Genomic DNA, 20,638 nt, shown 5'->3' with positions numbered 1-20,638 from the left:
ACTCTTAGGCTCAAGAGATCCGCCTGCCTTGGCCTCCCAAAATGCTGAGATTACAGGCGTGAGACACCGCGCCTGGCCCTGTCTTTATGTTTCAGAGAGCCCAGTGCTGGCTGAATGAGGGGCAATGATCTGGCCCTTGCCTTGCTCCTGACCTTGGATTCTGTCATCTCCCTCTCACTTGATTCCAGCCCTGTGCCGTACTCAATTCTTTCCCACTGGAGAGGTTTTGTATATGCCATTACCCCTACCTAGAACCTGGAGCAGCCTACCCCTCACACTTTGCCTGGCTGGCTATTAATTTCAAGTCCTGGCTTAGTGACTGGGCGTGGTGGCTCACACCTATAATCCTAGCACTTTGGGAGGCCGAGGCAGGTGGATCACCTGAGGTCAGGAGTTGAAGACCAGCCTGTCCAACATGGTGAAACCCCGTCTCTACTAAAAATACAAAAATTAGCTGGATGTGCTGGCACGTGCCTGTAGTCCCAGCTACTCGGGAGGCTGAGGCAGGAGAATCAGTTGAACCCGGGGGCAGAGGTTGCAGTGAGCTGAGATCGCGCCACTGCACTCCAGCTTGGGCAAGAGTGAGACTGAATCTCAAACAACAACAACAACAACAAACAACAAATCAAATCCTGGCTTTGCTGTCACCTCCTCAAAAAAACCCCTGACTCCCCTGCCAATAGTATCAATTGCATCTCAATGTTTTCTTGCAGAGCACCCAACACATTTTGGATTTACATACTTGTTAACCTTTATAGTGTCTATTTCCTCACCTGCCTGCAGCCTCCATGTCTAGCTTGTCCTACCATTTGATGCCTGTTGCCTGGTTCATCACCTGTCACATAGTAGCTGCAGGATAAATATTTGTTGAATAAATCAGTGAATTGGCCGGGCACGATGGCCCACGCCTGTAATCCCGGCATTTTGGGAGGCCAAGGTGAGGGGACTGCCTGAGGTCAGGAGTTAAAGACCGGCCTGGCCAACATAGTAAAACCCCGTCTCTACTAAAAATACAAAAATTATCTGGGCATAGTCGTGGGCGCCTGTAATCCCAGCTACTCGGGAGGCTGAGGAAGGAGAACCGCTTGAACCCGGGAGGCAGAGGTTAAAGCGAGCCGAGATCCCACATAATCATGCCACTGCACTCCAGCCTGGGTGATAGAGTGAGATTCTGTCTCCAAACATAAAGAAATGAATCCACTCAGATGTTGATAATGGAACTTGGACCACATCAGGAAGGGCCTGTCTTCCAGCTGGGTGTGGGTAAGCACAGAAAAGCACTGCTGAAAGGGCTTTGAGGACACCTTGAGTCCACAGCTCTGTTGAGAAGAGTTAATGAAACATCCCGCTGCTGGAAACGACTGCTCTGACCCAGGCTCCATAGGGAGGATGTGTGTTAGTGTTGTTCTTCATGGGAACAGCCGATCCTCGGGACTCTCCCTTCCTCCCCACAAACGGGGAGGGCAGTCAAATGCAGCACTGGTACAGAAATGCATATACATGTACATGAGTTCTGCAATTCAATGGAAAGAAATATAAAATGAAGAGAGATCACAGTGGGTGGGGGTCTACAGGCCCATCCATCTGGGGGCAAAGCTTGGCAATCTGGCAGTCTGGAGCATGCCTCTGTGGAAACAGGGACGTGCCCAGGTAAGAGCAGTGGCCTGGCTCAATTCCAGCTGTGCCACCCACCTACTGTGCAACCCCATTAGGGTACTTCATTTTTCTGAGCCTCACTTTCCTGTTTTGTAAATTGGGAATGGAAATAGAATCTACATCAGATAATTTTTTTTTTTTTTTGAGACAATCTCGCTCTGTCACCCAGGCTGGAGTGCAGTGGCACGATTTCAGCTCACTGCCACCTCCACCTCCCAGGTTCAAGCAATTCTCCCGTGTCAGCCTCCTGAGTAGCTGGGATTACAGGCATGTGCCACCACACCTGGCTAATTTTTATGTTTTCAGTAGTGACGGGATTTTGCCATGTTGGCCAGGCTGGTCTTGAACTCTTGACCTTGGGTGATTCGCCCACCTCGGCCTCCCAAAGTGCTGGGATTCCAGGCGTGAACCATTATGCCCGGCCAGATAATTATTTTTAATTATTATTATTTTTGGAGACAGAACGTCACTCTGTCACCCACACTGGAGTGCAGTGGGGCAATCTTGGCTCACCGTAACCTCCACCTCCCAGGTTCAAGTGATTATCCTGCCTCAGCCTCCTGAGTAGCTGGGATTATAGGCGCACACCACCACGCTCAGCTAAATTTTTGTATTTTTGGTAGAGACAGGGTTTCACCATATTTGACAGGCTGGTCTTGAACCCTGACCTCAAGTGGTACACCTGCCTTGGCCTCCCAAAGTGCTGGGATTACAGGTGTGAGCCACAGTGCCTGGCCTGTTTTTTAATTTTTAATTTTTTTTCATTTTTATCCTTTTTAGAGATAGGGTCTCACTCTGTCACCCAGGCTGGAGTGCAGTGGCATGATCGTGGCTCACTGCAGCCTCGACCTCCCAGGCTCAAACTATGCTCCTGCCTCCACCTCCAGAGTAGCTGTGACTACCGGGGCATGCCATCACATCTGGTTAATTTTTACATTTTTGGTAGAGACAGGGTCATGACATGTTGCCCAGTCTGTTCTGGATCTCCTGGGTGCAGGCTATCTGCCTGCCTCGGCCTCCCAAAGTGTTAGGATTGCAGGCGTGAGCCACTGTGCCTGGCCAACATCAAAGAATTCGATGACAGAATATGCGCAGAGTCCTCAGCATGATGCCTGGCACATAATAAATGCTCAGTAAGTGTGGCTCTTGGTTGTGGGCCAGGGAGATTTTATCAGGCTCCTCCAAGACCTGGACCCACCTCATAATCACACAAGCCTCTTGGCTGCCATAGTCGTTTGGCTTCCCAAGTTCCCCTGACAAGAGGAAGGCTGAGGACGGGCGCAGTGGCTCACCTGTAATCCCAACACTTTGAGAAGCTAAGGCAGGCGGATCACTTGAGTTCAAGACCAGCCTGGCTAACATGGTGAAACCCCATCTCTACTGAAAATACAAAATTGGCTGGGTGTGATGGTGCATGCATGTAATCCCAGCTAGTGGGGAGGCTGAGGCACGAGAATTGCTTGAACACAGGAGGCAGAGGCTGTAATGAGCTGAGATAGTGCCACTTCTGTCTAGACTGCGCAACAGAATAAAAAAAAAAAAAAAAAAGGAAGACTGGATCCTGGACTCTGGCCCCTGGAAGGGTATAAGAAGCATTTCCATGTGGACTGTGGTGAATTGACCATATGAGACTCAGTCTGCCCTGCCCTCCCTAGCTGCTTTCTTGGTACAACAGGCTTGACTTGGGAAATCACTCTTTTCAGAATCCCAGTTCCTCAACTGAGAAGTGGTAAAAAGCGATCTGTTTCCAGAGCTGTATGTGAGTCAAAAGCCAAGGAACACCGTGCACACTGGGAGGTTTTCATTCTAACGCGATTCTTGCAATCTTGCCCCCAGCGCATTTCATGCGGCTGTCTCTCCTCTGTGCCTCAGTTTCCCTGTGTGTAAAGTGTGGGAGAGTCTACTGCCTTTCGTGGAGACTGTAAAATTATGTCTTTAAACTAATTGTTCTGGACGTGGGGCCGAAGTGTTGGGATTACAGGTGAGCCACTGCACCTGGCCTCAGCCTTCCTCTTGTCAGGGGGCCGGAAGTTGCTTAACCTCCTGGATTCCAGTTTCCTCAGCTGTAAAACGGGCTGATGCCTATACAGCCCTCAGAACCACACCTGGCTCAGAAGTCCCCAAATGGTAGTCCTCAAATTTTGGCCAAGGCCAAAGCGGGTGCGTCGCTTCTTCGGTGCACACCCTGCAGGTGGGCTCCGGGTGGCAGGTGCAGCTGTGCCCTCTGCCGGTCGGGGCGGGAGACAAACCCGGGGGAGTGGGGAGAACCACAGCGACTCAGGGAGCAATTTCAGAGGAGGCAAGTGGAAGGCGCTGGGGCCCCAGGGGAGTCTGTAAGCGAACAGATGATGAAATGACCAAAGAGTTAATATGTTAGTGCAGCTCTTGGAACGCAGAGGGAAGGACCATTTGCGGTGTGCTTGGTGGTTCCTTCCCTTTGATTTTAGGTCCATTTGGTTTGTCCCGGAGTGCTTGTCAACACGTCAGAGAGCCTGGGAACGGAGCATCCTGGGAAAGATAGTTTCCAGACGGGCTTCCCGCGTCGCTTCCCGGCGCCTTCGGGGCGAGAGGACTCCATTTCCCGACGTGCCCCGGGCCCGGGAGGCGGAGGGCCGCCGTGGCGTCGGGCCCCGGGCCAAGCCGGGGGTGGGGGCTCGAGGCGCCTCCGCGGCCGTGGACTAGCGTCCGTGCGGCCTGGTCCGGGCCATGTCCGTGTGAGGACCCTGCTGCCGCCGCCGCCGCTCGCGTTCCGGCCCTGGCCCCTGCCCGGCAGCGCCGCTCACCATGGGCTCCATTCTCAGCCGCCGCATCGCGGGGGTGGAGGACATCGACATCCAGGCAAACTCGGCCTATCGCTACCCTCCGAAGTCCGGTGAGCGCCCGGCCCCCGGCGCGTACGGCAAGGCGCGGGCTGGAACGCTGGCCCGGCGGGCGCGGGGGCGGGGACTGGGGGCAGGGCGCCCTGCTCGGCGCCCTCTGGGCCTCGTTCCTACCCGGAGCCTTTGCGCGGCCCCGACCCCTAGGCGTGGCTGGGGGCCCCGGAGGAACCTGCCCGAGCTGTACCCGGCGCTGCCACTGCCCGGCTTGGGTGACCTTGGGGCAGTCGCTTTGCCCCGGGCGCCTCAGCTCCGTCCTCGTAACACGGGGGAGCTCCTGGGGGAAAGCCTGAGGGCGGGGCGGGGTGCTGAGCGCGGGTCCCGGCGCATCTCTCCTGCCTAGAAAGCGCTCATTGTCATCAGATTGACCTCACCGCGGCGGCCGGCTTTCTCTTTCTTTGGTGGCTTGGTGTGAAGGCCAAGCCTGTGGTTGGGCACTTTCCCTCCCATCAAGACGGAGGCTCTTGGTGTGTGGGTTGGAGGAGTGGGGCTGGGCCCAAGGAGATGATTGTAATTGATCGGGAGGGGCCAGGGTCCTTGCTGAGAGGACAGGAGAGTGATTGGAGAGGACCCACCGATACTCAGGTCTCTGTGTTATGGCTGAGGGACCAAAACCGTCAAGGAGGAAGTGGCTGCCAAGGACTCAGCTGGAACCAGTTGGGACCAGGATCAGGTGTGGGGCTCCCTGGGAGCTTGTCCCCGCTCTCTTCCTGCCTCTATTGATGAGCATGGGTTCACTGGGAGCATCTAGCTCCAGTTCTCACCTTCGATCTCCTCGTGGGGTCATTTGTGGTGGAAAGGAGAGAAGGAAGAGGAGAGAGAACTTGGGCATCATTGGGACATCCAGATTGGGTCCTCAGATCCTGGCGTCTCATGTGATCTGATGTCTCAGTCTCCTGGGTGTCTCTGGACACCCACAGGCCAGATTTCTCTGAGTGTGGGCCAGGTCCACAAGTGGGGAGGACTGTTAGACATGCCAGGCCCTGCCTTGGACCACCTGGGGCCTGGGAACCTACATTTTCAACCCATTCCTCATGTGAGTTTGACGTCCACTCAGATTTGAAAAACTGCTCTGCCCAGGTTTTGTAAGGTGTGACTAGGTGAGGGCCTGGGGCCACCGCGATGAAGTGAGGGGAACCAGCACAGTTTGGGGGCACTCTGAAGGGGATGGACTCAGAGCGGGGCAGAACGCACTGTTGCCTGCCTGCTGGGGAGTACACAGATGTATCCCAGGCCTAGCAGCAGGGCAGCCTGGCCTTTGGGTGCTTCAGCCCTGGAGTTTCCCTGGAGGTTCTGAGGGCTGACGGCCCCACATCAGATGGAGCAGTTTGCTGTTGTCCTCTTTCATCTCCGATGTTCTTCCAGCCTGTCTCTGGCTGAGTGAGCTTGGTCGAGGTTGCTTAACTCCCTGGATCCCAGTTTCCTCATCTGTAAAACGGGCTGATGCTTTTGCAGCTCTCAGAACCACACCTGGCTCAGAAGTTCCCAAATGGTAGCTGCTACAATTGCTCATAAAGGAAGCTAAGTGACTGGCTAATGACCCTAATAGTAAACAGTGGCATGACACAGATATCAAAAAGTTGAGTGGCACTTCCTGTCACCTGGGACCTGAGCTCACTTGATGTCCCTTCACTTGGACTGGACAAAATAACATACATGGCGTTTACAGCCCACTTCGGGATCCCACTGTGGCTGAAATGTCATTGCTAATCACTTATGGCCCTCCCTCCCCCTGAGCATCCATCACGGAACACCTGAGTCAGCCACTATTAATTGGTTGGCACTGGCACACAGGTGAAACCCAACAGCTGCCTGGGTCATGTTGCCAGTGCCAGCAGTGTTCTGGGCCTGTCCAGTCCACAGGTCCTCTCCAGCTACGTTTTTCCCTTTGTCTTCTCCGTCCTTCCCTGGGACCTTGCAGATGCTTGTGCTTCTCTTTGTTCATCTCTTCCGGTCCTTGCCTTCGTGCCCCACTGGTTTCCTAGACTCCCCTCGTCTCCTCTCTCCTTAAGGAGAACTCCGTAAGGTCATGGATGGGAGGCAGACCGGGCTTCAGCAGAATTTTGGTGTGTTTCCCCAAGGGCAGACTGGGGACGGTGGAGACGTTTGAGATGATTTCAGGGGTTGCCCCCATGGACCATTCAATCACCCCATGAGAAAGTTTTCTTTTCACATCTGTCAATTTTGTTGATTATGTCAAGGAAAAAGAGTCACTGGGTGGTAATATATGTGTTTTTAACACTTAACACTGTCCAGTTTTCTTAATGGAACTTTCAGTATATTCTGCAGCAGTGCTCAGCTTGAATTTAATATTTGCTTTGTTTTCACTGTATAATTTTACTCTTTCATAGCTTTATTGAGGCGTAGTTGATGTACCACACAACTCATCCATTGTAAACATGATTTGATGACTTTTAGTTAAATTATAGAATTGTGCAGTCATCTGGCTGGGCGTGGTGGCTCACGCCTGTAATCCCAACACTTTGGGAGGCCAAGGCAGGAGGATCACAAGGTCAGGAGATCGAGACCATCCTGGTTAACATGGTGAAACCCTATCTCTACTAAAAATACAGAAAGTTAGCCGGGCATGATGGCATGCGCCTGTAGTCCCAGCTACTCGGGAGGCTGAGGCAGGACAAATTGCTTGAAGCTGGGAGGCAGAGGTTGCAGTGAGCCAAGATTGCTCCACTGCACTCCAGCCTGGGCAACAGAGTGAGACTCCGTCTCAAAAAAACAAACAAACAAAAGAATTGTGCAGTCATCACCACAATTACAGACATTTTCCTTGTAAAAGTTTCATTCCATCTGTTTGCAAAGTCCCTACCCCAACCCCCACCCTCAGCTCATCAGTGATCTGCTTTCTGTTTTCTTTGAGATGGAGTCTTGCTCTGTCATCCAGGATGGAATGCAATGGCATGATCTTGGCTCAGTGCAACTTCCGCCTCCTGGGTTCAAGTGATTCTCCTGTTTCAGCCTCCCGAGTAACTGGGATTACAGTTGCATGCCACCACGCCTGGCTAATTTTTAAATTTTTAGTACAGATGGGGTTTTACCGTATTGGCCAGTCTGGTCTTGAACTCCCGACCTCAGGTGATCCGCCCAGCTTGGCCTCCAAAGTCCTGGGATTACAGGGGTAAGCCACTGCGCCCAGCTTGCTTTCTGTTCGTAGATTTGTGTGTGTGTGAAAAGTGTCTATTTGAGTTTTTGTCCAATTTTTAAAAACTGGATGGTTTATCGTATGGAGTTGTGACAAAGAGTTCTTTATGTGTTCTGGATAAGATTCCTGTATCAGCCATGTGATTTGCAAATATATTCTCCCAGTCTGGCTTGTCTTTTAATTTTCTTAATGGTGTTTCTTTTGAAGAGCAAAAGTTTTGAATTTTGACAAAGTCTCATTTGTTGCTTTTTAAGTGGATACTGCTTTTGGAGTTATGTTTAAGAAATCTTGGGGCCATGCGCGGTGGCTCATGCCTATAATCCCAGCACTTTGGGAGGCCAAGGTGGGCGGATCACGAGGTGAAGAGATCGAGACCAGCCTGGCCAATAAGGTGAAACCTCATCTCTACTAAAAATACAAAAATTAGCTGGACGTGATGGCACACGTCTGTAATCCCAGCTACTCAGGAGGCTGAGGCAGGAGAATTGCTTGAATCTGGGAGGTGGAGTTGAGTTGCAGTGAGCCAAGATCGCACCACTACACTCCAGCCTGGGCAAACAGAGTGAGACACCATCTCAAAAAAAAAAAAAAAAGTCCGGGTACAGTGGCTCACGCCTGTAATCCTAGCACTTTGGGAGACTGAGGTGGGTGGATTGCCAGAGCTTAGGAGTTTGAGATCATCCTGGGCAACATGGTGAAACCCCGTGTCTCCTAAAGTACAAAAAATTAGTCAGGTGTGGCAGCATGTGCCTGTAGTCCCAGCTACTTGGGAGGCCGAGGCAGGACAATCGCTGGAACCTGGGAGGCAGAGGTTGCAGTGAGCTGAGATCGCACCACTGCACTCCAGCCTGGGTGACAGAGTGAGACTCTATCTCAAAAAAAAAAAAAGAAAAAAAGAAAAAAAATCTTTGCCTGGGTCAAGGTCACAGAGATTTTCTCCTATTTTTTTCTAGCATTTTGTTTTTGTTGTTGTTGTTTTGAGACAGAGTCTCGCTGTGTCACGCAGGTTGGGGTGTAGTGGTGCGATCTCAGCTCACTGCAGCCTCTGCCCGAGTCCAGCGATTCTTCTACCTCAGCCTCCTGAGTAGCTGGGATTACAGGTGCGAGCCACCATGCCCGGCTAATTTTTGGATTTTTTGGTAGAGTCGGGGTTTCACCGTATTGGCCAGGCTGGTCTCAAACTCCTGACCTCGTGATCTGCCTGCCTTCGCCTCCCAAATTGCTGGGATTACAGGCATGAGCCACCGTGCCCGGCCTTTTCTAGAAGTTGTATAGTTTTAGCTCTTACATTTAGGTCTTTGATCCATTTTGAGTTAATTCTTTTTTTTTTTTTTTTTTAATTTTGAGATAGGGTCTCACTTTGCTGTTCAGGCTACAGTGTAGTGGCATGATGTCAGCTCACTCTAGCCTTGACTTCCTGGCTCAGGTGATTCTCCCACCTCAGCCTCCCAAGTAGCTGGGTTTTCCCAGCTACATGTGTATGCCTCTATGCCCAGCAAAGTTTTTTTTTTTTTTTTTTTTGTTCTTTTTTTTAGAGACGGAGTCTCGCTCTGTTGCCCAGGCTGGAGTGCTGTGGCCGGATCTCAGCTCACTGCAAGCTCCGCCTCCCGGGTTCCCGCCATTCTCCTGTCTCAGCCTCCCGAGTAGCTGGGACTACAGGCGCCCGCCACCTCGCCCGGCTAGTTTTTTGTATTTTTTAGTAGAGACGGGGTTTCACCGTGTTAGCCAGGGTGGTCTCGATCTCCTGACCTCGTGATCCACCCGTCTCGGCCTCCCAAAGTGCTGGGATTACAGGCTTGAGCCACCGCGCCCAGCCTAGCAAAGTTTTTGTATATTTTTTGTAGAGACAGGGTTTCACCATGTTGTGCAGGCTGGCCTCAAACTCCTGGACTCAAGCAATCTGTCCACCTTGGCCTCCCAAAGTGCTGGGATTACAGGTGTGAGCCGCTGACCAAATTAATTTGTTTCACTTATGGTTTGAGATAAAGATCTAAGCCCCCCTTTTTTGTGGATAGAATTCAGTTATTTTAGCATCATTTGTTGTAGAGACTATCATCTTCCCATCAAATTGCCTTTGCACTTTCATCAAAAATTAGTTAACCTAAGCCAGGTGTTGTGGCTGGATAACACATTAAGACCATGTCTCTTAAAAATCAAAACAACAGCAACAGAAACCCCACCAGTTAACCGTAAATGTGAGGGTTTATTTTGGGTCTCCCCCATTCTGTTCTACTGATTTATGTGTCTGTCCCAGAAGTTCTCAACTGGGGCAATTTTGCCCCCTCGAGGGACATTTGCCCATGTCTGGAGACATTTGTGATTGTCACAGCTGGGGGCATCTGTACGGTAGAGGCCACAGGAGAGCCCCCCACAATAAAGAATAAATGGGCCCAGAATATCTATAGTGCTTAGACTGAGAAATCCTGGTCTGTTCTTAGACCAGCAACACACTGGCTTGTTTACTGTAGTTTGATAGTAAGTTGTGAAATCAGTTAGCATAAGTTCTCCAACTTTGTTCTCTTTCAAAATTGTTTTGGTTATGCTAAGTTCTTTGCATTTCCATATATATTTTATAAATAGCCTGTCAATTTCTACAAAAACAGCCTGCAATTCTGGTAAGTATTACGTTGAATATATAGATCTATGTGATGAGAATTGCCGTCTTCACAATGGTGACTCTTGGAATTCATGAACATGGTATATCTCTACATTAATTTTGATCTTTAGCATCTCAGTTGTTTTTTTTTTTCCAGATAACTTTACCTATTTAAGGCAAGTGATACTTGCCAATCTATTAGTGATATATTGCCTTCCCAATCTAGTAGTGATAAAAAATTTCCTTCTTTATATTTCTTTTTTTTTTTTTTTTTTTTTTTTTTTTTGAGACGGAGTCTCGCTGTGCTCCCAGGCTGGAGAGCAGTGGCGTGATCTCGGCTCACTGCAAGCTCCGCCTCCTGGGTTCACGCCATTCTCCCGCCTCAGCCTCCCAAGTAGCTGAGACTACAGGCGCCCACCACCACGCCCGGCTAGTTTTTTGTATTTTTAGTAGAGACGGGGTTTCACCATGTTAGCCAGGATAGTCTCGATCTCCTGACCTCGTGATCCACCCGCCTCGGCCTCCCAAAGTGCTGGGATTACAGGCTTGAGCCACCGCGCCCGGCCTCCTTTATATTTCTTTTTTTTAAATTTTGAGATGGAGTCTTGCTCTTGTCACCCAGGCTGGAGGGCGATGGCGCAATCTTGGCTCACTTCAACCTCTGCCTCCCAGGTTCAAGCGATTCTCTCCTGCCTCAGCCTCCTGAGTAGCTGGGACTATATATGCATACCACCATGCCCAGCTACTTTTTGTATTTTTAGTAGAGATGGGGTTTTACCATGTTGACTGAGATGGTCTTGATCTCTTGACCTTGTGATCTGCCTACCTCGGCCTCCCAAAGTGCTGGGCTTACAGGCATGAGCCAGTGTGCCCGGCTATTCTTAATAAGAGTTTTGTTGAGATCTAATTCACAGCATACAAGTCACACTGAAAACATCCAGTCCAGTGGTTTTTAATATACTTGTGTTGTGCAGCCATCACCACTGTCTAATTCCAGAACATCTTCATCACCCCAAAAAGAAACCCAGTGCCCACGAAACAGTCACTCACGGCCAGGGGAGGTGGCTCACATCTGTAATCCCAGCACTTTGGGAGGCCAGGATGGGCAGATTACTTGAGCTCAGAAGTTTGAGACCATCATGGGCAACACAGCAAAACCTTGTCTCTACAAAAAATAGAAAAATTATCTGGGTGTGGTGGTGTGCACCTTTAGTCCCACCAGCTACTTGGTGGGCTGAGGTGGGAGGATTGCTTGAGCTCAGGAGGTCAAGGCTGCAATGAGCTATGATTGCCCCACTGCACTGCAGCGTGGGCAACAGAGTGAGACTCTATCTGTAAAGAATAAATTAATAAAATTTGGCCGGGTGTGGTGGCTCACCCCTATAACCCTAGTACTTTGGGAGGCTGAGGTGGGTGGACCATTAGAGGTCAGGAGTTTGAGAGCAGCCTGGCCAGCATGGTAAAACCCCACATCTACTAAAAATACAAAAAATTAGGTGGACGTGGTGGTGGGTGCCCGTAATCCCAGCTACTCCGGAGGCTGAGGCAGGAGAATTGCTGTAAACCAGGAAGCAAAGGTTGCAGTGAGCCGAGATCGCGCCACTGCTTTCCAGCCTGGGCAACAGTGTCCAGGCTCTATTTATTTAAAAATGAATAAAAATTGGCCAGGCGCGGTGGCTCACACCTGTAATCCCAGCACTTTGGGAGGCCGAGGCAGGTAGATCATCTGAGGTCAGAAGTTCAAGACCAGCCTGACCAACATGGAGAAACCCTATCTCTGCTAAAAATACAAAATTAGCCGGGCGTGGTGGTGCGTGCCTGTAATCCCTGCTACTCGGGAGGCTGAGGCAGGAGAATCACTTGAACCTAGGAGGCAGAGGTTGGGTTGTGGTGAGCCAGGGTCTCCAGCCTGGGGAACTAGAGCAAAACTCTGTCTCAGAAAATATATGTATCAATAAACATTTTTTTAAAAAGGGCTTGAGTTTCATAGTAGGGTGTATTCGAAGGTGAAAGCAATCCTAACAAGCTGTGAAAATTGCAGTTGCCATTGGGGGCAACCCTGTAGCGTGTGGTGGGAGGAGCACCAACTTCAGAGTCCTAGGCTGATGATAGCCCCAGGTCTGCCAGTGACTTCCTCAGTGGCCTTGGCCAGTCTTTTGCTCACTGGGGCCCCAGGTTTCCCTGGCTGAGCCTTGGGGATCACCTCTGATTCCCTGGGCCCCTTTCAGGTCCAGCTGCCAGTCCATGTGAGCCAGCAAGGAGGGACAGGCCCTGGCCGCCATCCAGCCTGGCTTTTGGTTTTTTTTTTTGTGTTTTTTTTTTTTGTTTTTTTTTTTGAGACGGAGTCTCGCTCTGTAGCCCAGGCTAGAGTGCAGTGGCCGGATCTCAGCTCACTGCAAGCTCCGCCTCTCGGGTTCACGCCATTCTCCGGCCTCAGCCTCCCGAGTAGCTGGGACTACAGGCGCCCGCCACCTCGCCCGGCTAGTTTTTTGTATTTCTTAGTAGAGACGGGGTTTCACCGTGTTAGCCAGGATGGTCTTGATCTCCTGACCTCGTGATCCGCCCGTCTCGGCCTCCCAAAGTGCTGGGATTACAGGCTTGAGCCACCGCGCCCGGCCCGGCTTTTGTTTTTCATGATGCCCGGAAGTTTTCCGGAAAATGTTCTGTATTTCCTGGATGACCCTGGAGCGGTGACCACTCCTGCCTGCCCACCTCCCAGACCCAGTGCCGCCTGGGTCCCACATTGCCTGGCTTTCCCTGTGCCCTTCCACTGTGTCCCGTGAGGCTCTCTAGCTTTGCGCTTTGGGGTCATCTCGTCCCGTGGAGGACGGCGTGGTGTCGTGTGGACCATCCCTGCAGTGCCTGACTTGTGCTCGCTGAACAGCTGTAGAATTGCCCAAAGCTCAGCCCCTTCCTGCGTCCTAGGAGGGGGATGGAAGAGGAGGGGCCTGTGTCCCTCTGCTTGTTTGCGGAAAAGCTGACCTGGAGCAGTGTTGGGGGGTCACTGGATCCTGAGCAAGCATTTGGTCATTTGCCTTTCCATAGAACTGGGGGAAGAAGCGAGGGATTTGAGGAGTGACTGAAACCAAGACCTGAGGCCATTAGAAGAAACACCATTTTCTGAGTCCTTTCATCCAGCTCGCTGGGGACTTGGGTCCTCTCTCATGGTCTTGGGTGTGTGGCCTCAGTGGGGCCTGGCATCCCTCAGGTGGGCAGAAGGTTGCATTGGCTCCCCAGGGCTCAGCAGTGGCGCCACTGCTCACGTAACTGAAGCTTTCTTCTAACAGGGCTCCTGCCCTGCGGAACAGATGCTCTCTGTGATGTCTCTGAGAGCCCAGACTCCCAGAGAGCCTTCTGGGGAATCAAAAGAAAGAAAAGATTGCTTCAGTGCTTTGGGGAAAAAAGATGTGTGTGTACGCATACTGTACGTAGACATTAAAAATTAGGCGCTGGGGGCTGGCTGCAGTGGCTCATGCCTGTAATCCCAGCACTATGGGAGGCCGAGGCAGGCGGATCACTTGAGGTCAGGAGTTTGAGACCAGCCTGGTCAACATGGCGAAACCCTATCTCTACTAAAAATACAAAAAAAAAATTAAATTAGCCAGGTGCGGTGGTGCACGCCTGTAATCCCAGCTGCTCAGGTGGCTGAGGTGGGAGAATCTCTTGAAACCAGGAGGTAGAGTTGACAGTGAGCCAAGATTGCTCCACTGCACTCCACTCTGGGTGACAGAGACAGAGTGAGACCCTGTCTCTAAATAAATTAATAAATCAAGTAAATAAAAAATAATAAATTGAGGCTAACATATTCTTTTTTTTTTTTTTTTTTCCCTGAGACACAGTCTCGCTCTGTCGCCTAGGCTGGAGTGCAGTGGCACGATCTTAGCTCACTGCAACGTCCACCTCCTGGGTTTGAGCAATTCTCCTTCAGCCTCTGGAGGAGCTAGGATTACAGGTGTGGGCTACCATATCCAGTTAACTTTTTTTTTTTGAGACGGAGTCTCGCACTGTCGTCCAGGCTGATGTGCGGTGCCGCAATATTGGCTCACTGCAACCTCTGCCTCCCAGGTTTAAGCAGTGCTCCTGAGTAGCTGGGATTACAGACGCCCACCACGACGCCCAGCTAATTTTTTTTTTTTTTTTGTATATTTAGGAGAGACGTGGTTTCACCATGTTGGCCAGGCTGGTCTCAAACTCCTGACCTCGTGATCCACCCACCTCAGCCTCCCAAAGTGCTGGGATTACAGATGTGAGCCACTGCACCCGGCCCCAGCTAACTTTTGTATATAATATTTTTTTTTAGTAGAGATGGTTTCACCACGTTGGTCAGGCTGGTCTTGAACGTTTCTCTTTTTTTTGAGACAAGAGTCTCGCTCTGTCCCCCAGGCTGGAGTGCAGTGGCGCGATCTTGGCTCACTGCAAGCTCCGCCTCCTGGGTTCACACCAAGCTCCGCCTCCTGGGTTCACACCATTCTCCTGCCTCAGCCTCCCGAGTAGCTGGGACTACAGGCGCCTGCCACCAAACCCGGCTAATTTTTTTTTTTGTATTTTTGGTAGAGACAGGGTTTCACTGTGTTACCCAGGATGGTCTCGATCTCCTGACCTCGTGATCTGCCCGCCTCGGCCTCCCTGGGCCCTGGTCTTGAACTCTTGACGTCAGGTGATCCACCTGCCTCGGCCTCCGAAAGTGCTGGGATTACAGGCAGGAGCCACTCGGCCTGGCCGAGGCTACCATACATTTAGGAAACGTGCAGCTCATTAACATGCAGTTTGATACATGATCACAAAGTGAAAACGTTGAGAAAAATAGAGCAGTGCTGGCCCCCAGAGACCCCCTGCTGTCCCCTTCTGAGCAATCGGCCTCTCCGTTCTTCCCTGGGAACCACCCCCCTGACTTCCTCCCTGGGCGAGTTCTGCTTGGGTTTGAGCTTGAAAGCACTGGAAGGAGGTCGCTCTTCTTGCTCCACCTCAGGATGAAGTGGGATACAGTGGCCTGGCGGGGTCTGTGAGCTGTGAGTGATCTGGCGTCTGCCGTGGGACCCACCAGCGTCCAGGTGCTGCCCGTGGACGGGCTCCGAGGGAGCTGGGGACATCCTCGTGTCTGGCGGTGGTCAGCCCTTGAGTCTCATCTCTTTGGGTGCATTTTTATGCCCGGAGGTGGACTTGTGGGGGCGCTGGGGTGCATTCAGCCTTCGTAGATTTTAAACTTTTCTGAGTTAACGGATTTGCATTCCTGCAGGCAAGAACAAGGGTGTTGGTCGCTCTGCATTCATACTGGCACTAGGTAGGGTGAGGGGTGTGTGCTATTTAAAATTTTTTTTTCAATTTCACCTTGGATTTCTCACTGTACTTTTCCCTGAAGACCAGTGAGGTTGAGCGCCTTTCTTTTTTTTTTTTTTTTTTTTTTGAGACGGAGTCTCGCTCTGCCGCCCAGGCTGGAGTGCAATGGCCGGATCTCAGCTCACTGCAAGCTCCGCCTCCCAGGTTCACGGCATTCTCCTGCCTCAGCCTCCCAAGTAGCTGGGACTACAGGCACCCGCCACCACGCCCGGCTAGTTTTTTGTATTTTTTAGTAGAGACGGGGTTTCACCGTGTTAGCCAGGATGGTCTCGATCTGCTGACCTCGTGATCCACCCGTCTCGGCCTCCCAAAGTGCTGGGATTACAGGCTTGAGCCACCGCGCCCGGCCTGAGCGCCTTTCTGTATGAGAATTGGCCATCTGTTTCTCATCCTGCTGTTGAAGTGCCTGGCGAAGCCTTCTACACATTAAAACAATTGAGTGGGCCAGGCTCAGTGGCTCACACCTGTAATTCCAGCACTTTGGGAGGCTGAGGCGGGCGGATCACTTAGAGACCAGCCTGGCCAACACGGTGAAACCCCGTCTCTACTGAAAATACAAACATTAGCTGGGTGTGGTGTTGGGCACTTGTAATCCTAGCTCCTGGGGTGGCTGAGACAGGAGAATCCCTTGAATCTGAGAGATGGAGGTTGCAGTGAGCCAAGATTGCGCCATTGCACTCCAGCCTGAGCGACAGAGGGAGACTCTGTCTCAAAAAATAAAAAATTTTAAAAATTGAGTTATCGTTTTTTCTTACTGGTTTATAGGAGCTCTTTCCTAAGTGCTTTTTTTTTTTTTTTTTTTTTTTTGAGACAGAGTCTTGCTCTGTCGCCCGGGCTGGAGTGCAGTGGCCGGATCTCAGCTCACTGCAAGCTCCGCCTCCCGGGTTCACGCCATTCTGTCTCAGCCTCCCGAGTAGCTGGGACTACAGGCGCCCGCCACCTCGCCCGGCTAATTTTTTTGTAGTTTTAGTAGAGACAGGGTTTCACCGTGTTAGCCAGGATGGTCTCGATCTCCCGACCTCGTGATCCGCCCATCTCGGCCTCCCAAAGTGCTGGGATTACAGGCTTGAGCCACCACGCCCGGCCTCCTAAGTGCTTTTTATTATGGTTTTAATTCTTTGGAAATTGGCCGTCTCAGTGCCATTTATGGAAGCTAGCCTAGGCAAGAAATGGAGTGTATTGAAGGCTCCGAGGGAAGTCCCAGTAACCTCCGGGGAAACGGAGAAGTGGAAGCTGCGGGAACCCAGAACCCTGTTCGGCTCCGGCCTCAGCGCCATCCTGCTGTCCTGCAGAGCGACCCAGCTGCTCCGGCCCTCGCCGCCCACCAGGCTGGTCAAGGGCCAAGTGCTGCCGCCATCCCTCGTCCCGTTCCACAGCAGGGAGAATTTGGATGGCCCAGCGTCTCGGTGTCCACCTTAGGGCCAACCAGCCCTGTCTAGGGGGTGGGGGCCGCCCTGAGGGTGGTGGAGGCTGTTTCCAGAAAAGGGATGTGTTGGCTAGGGAGGACACACCCCCAACAAAAAGGGTGACTACAGCTTGTGCCTCCTCAGTGCCCCAGCGTCTTTGCGTAGTCATAGTTGTTCTCAGCTTTGTGTTCTGCACTGGGAGCCGAGCCCTCACGTTTACCTATGGGAGGTCCGAAAGGGACACCTAGTCAGCGTGGTCACACCTGCCGGAGGCTCCTTTGTGTAAATTGACCTTTTTTATTTTTTTTTTATTTTATTTTATTTTTTATTTTTATTTTATTTATTTTTTTTTTTTTTTGAGGCGGAGTCTCGCTCTGTCGCCCAGGCTGGAGTGCAGTGGCCGGATCTCAGCTCACTGCAAGCTCCGCCTCCCGGGTTCACGCCATTCTCCGGCCTCAGCCTCCCGAGTAGCTGGGACTACAGGCGCCCGCCACCTCGCCCGGCTAGTTTTTTGTATTTCTTAGTAGAGACGGGGTTTCACTGGGTTAGCCAGGGTGGTCTCGATCTGCTGACCTCGTGATCCGCCCGTCTCGGCCTCCCAAAGTGCTGGGATTACAGGCTTGAGCCACCGCGCCCGGCCAGATTGACCTTTTTTAATCCTCAGGACATCCTGAGTTTAGGGTGGCCCTCTCACCTCAAGTTTGCAGATAAAGAAATCAAGGTCAGGCGCGATGGCTCATGCCTGTAATCCCAGCATTTTGGGAGGCCGAGGCGGGTGGATCATGAGGTCAGGAGTTTGAGACCACCCTGGCCAACATGTTAAAACCCCGGCTGTACTAAAAATAAAGAAAATTGCTGGGCGTGGTGGTGGGTGCCTGTAATCTCAGCTACTTGGAAGGCTGAGGCAGGAGAATCACTTGAACCCGGGAGGCAGAGGTTGCAGTGAGCCGTGATTACTCCACTGCACTCCAGTCTGGGTGACAGAGTGAGACTCCATCTCAAAAAAAATAAATCAGGATCCCAGCCCATGTTAACTTCCCCAGCTGGGGTGGGGGACTGGTAGTAGGCAGGGAAGCATGGGAGGCCCAGGGGATCAATATGCATGGGTGATACAGCGGGGTGTGACCCCCAGAGCACTCGAAGGCTGTGGGGCTGCCACCCCCTCTTGCCTCCCACCTGGTGGGGGCATCCTGGGACCTGATCTTATGCAGGTCTGACCCACCTGGGGTTTATTGGCAATGCAGCAGCTGATTTTGTGAGACTGGTAACCAGGAACACCTGGCCTGTTAGAACGTGAGAAGAATTTTCAGCAGGTGGAAGCAGTGAGCTGTTCGGGGCCCCTGCAGACACCTCGTTGCCTTCCCACTGCCCGTTCCTCGGGAAGTCCACCCCTGGTGTCCCGGGCCCCTGGGCCGCTGTGTTTCTTAGGAGGCAGGCATGCTGGGTGTCTTCATTCACATCCTAGCTTACTTCGTATGACTGAGAATGCAGGCTCTGGAGTCGGCCCAGGGGTCCCAGTGAGGACTTGTCTCACTGGTTGTGTGACCTGAGCAGGTCACTCAGCCTCACTGGGCCTCAGTTTCCCTGTCAAACACCAGTAACAACAGCATCTGCTTTCATTCATTAGGTGAGTGTTCATCCAGCTCTTACGGCATGGAGGGTGGAGGTCGCTAGGATGCGGGGCTGTGGACAGTTGTAGATGATGCCTGCTTTTGGGCAGGGGAGGACAGAGGGAACCAACGGGTACACAAGATAATGGGGCACTGGTGACATTATGAGGAGAATGGTGGCAGGAGCGTTGACCGCGAGCTGGCAGTTGGCCTGCAGGGTGGTCCAGGCTGGCCTCACCGCGGCTTCCCAAGGAGGGAATAGCCCAGGCAGGGAAAGTGGAATTGCTGGTCTGCAGAGCGGGGAGCTTGGCGTGGCCTTTAGGTCAGGGTGCGGTAATCTTCATTGGCTGTCATTGGGCTGGGGGCATCTGGAAGGTGAGGAGGAAGCCTGGGCTGCCTAGGATGGAACAGGCAGGAGAGTTGTCTCACAGGCCTCCTTAGGACTTGGGCATCTTGTCCCCAGATGCACAGCCTCCACCCCCCAGGTCGGGGAGGACGAGGAACGTCTGCCTGTGGATCCACACGTGGTCCCTGTGTTGGGGGAGTTGAGGAAAGGCCTTTCTACCGAGATCTGAGCCCAGCCTGTTTCTCTCAGGGGTCCCAGGGAGGCAAATGCTTTTCAAGGGTCTAGGCCAGGAACCTCTGACCCGGTGGGCCCTGAACTCTGGTCTGATAAGCATGGGTCAGACTTCTCCCTGAAAACTGTGAGCGCCGAGTTCAGCCACAGGCAGGCGGGGCAGGTGCTTTCAGGCATAACAGCAAGGCTGCACTTCACTCATCCGCCCTCCACACTGCGGCTCAGGCGGTGTTTTGCTGCGGCTCAGGCGGTGGTTTGCTGCAGCTGCTCGGGCTGTGGTTTGCTGCGGCTGCTCGGGCGGTGGTTTGCTGCGGCTGCTCGGGCGGTGGTTTGCTGCGGCTCCGGCGGTGGTTTGCTGCGGCTCCTCTGCTGAATCGTTGAATCCGTCTGTGCTCTCAGATGGCCTGTGCTTCGCCTTTCACCCGCGTTCTTGAGAGGACTTGCCGCGCCCTGGGCCTCCCGCCCTTCCAAGGTTGGCTCGTGTCAGTGATTTGTAACGTTTCTGTTTTCCTCTCGCGGATGTCTGGTGGCGTTCATTGCACACTGTGTACCACCAGATATTGACAAGGTGCAAGAGACAAAAGGGGGCCCCAGAAGGCTTCTTGGCTCACTCTGTGGCCTGTGTGGAAGGGACAGGGCTGTCCCCCTCCCCCGGCCATCCCGGCGACAGCCTCTGACCTATGGCCTTGTGGTTTTGGTTTTCCTCAGCCGTAAAGGATGACAAACATACGTATTCTCCTGCCTTGAGGCATGTGTGGAGGGGATAGAAGCTGTGCGGGAAACGCCTAGAGGCCTCCCAAGGAAGGGATTGTGCAGTTTTCATTTCTGTAACTGTTCCCTCCCTGACCAGGTCGCCCAGACACCTGCAAGCCACCCAGAGTCCGAATCCCTTGGGCAGGGAGGCAGTGAACTGCTGGGTTCCAGTCCCCCTGGGGGTGACAGTAAACCAGGGGAGAAGGATGCCTTTGTTTTAGCCGTGTTTGAGGACTGCTCTGAGGCCCTGGGTCCTTGAGTGTGTTGGTTCCACGTAGCCGGGATTTCCAGGACAACCTTGGGACCCTGTGGCGTCTGTCGGGCCCTGTGAGCCCACGGGAGGATTTTCAGCCATTCTACTGGGGAAGCCCCTTGCGTGTGGCTTTTTGTGTGTGAACAGGGCCCATTGTCACTGGCGGTGACACCACTGACTCCTGTCTCCGTGTTCCCCCGGCTGCAGGAGGGGAGGTGCCCAGCACGGAGGCTGAGACACAAGTGGCCTCTGAAGTCGGGATGTGCGCCCCACCTCCACCGCTGATGAGCTTGGGGGCCTTTGCTGAGCTTCGTTTCCCGCATGGAAAGTGGGGGCTTTGTCTGCCCCTCTCTCCTTGAGGCCAGCAGGAAAGGGAGTGAAGGTGCTGACCTCAGCCAGTGTGGAGGGAGAGCCCGG

The 20,638-nt window shown here is 52.5% G+C and overlaps 1 protein-coding gene across 13 annotated transcripts in view; it reads left to right on the top strand.

The window, feature by feature from the left end:
• The window catches only part of MGRN1 (mahogunin ring finger 1), a 77,389-nt gene that overhangs the window by 4,329 nt on the left and 52,422 nt on the right, over window positions 1-20,638 (top strand). For 11 of the 13 annotated variants that reach the window (XR_004179883.1, XM_003916482.3, XM_009195910.4 and 8 more), the window contains exon 1: window positions 4,261-4,528. The exons of 1 other annotated variant lie outside the window; for it this stretch is intronic. Coding sequence is in view for 10 of the 12 variants with exons in the window: in XM_003916482.3 (XP_003916531.1) it covers window positions 4,441-4,528 (88 nt within the window). In the remaining 2 variants the exon portion in view is untranslated. Of the gene's footprint in view, window positions 1-4,260; window positions 4,529-19,555; window position 20,638 lie in introns of those variants that run through there. One more of the 13 variants, XM_009195907.4, reaches the window with a different exon arrangement.

Source organism: Papio anubis, chromosome 18, assembly GCF_008728515.1.
Source record: "Papio anubis isolate 15944 chromosome 18, Panubis1.0, whole genome shotgun sequence".
Classification (NCBI taxonomy): domain Eukaryota; kingdom Metazoa; phylum Chordata; class Mammalia; order Primates; family Cercopithecidae; genus Papio; species Papio anubis.
Note: the sequence above shows the minus strand (reverse complement) of the source record. Positions and strands in the feature narration are given on the sequence as shown.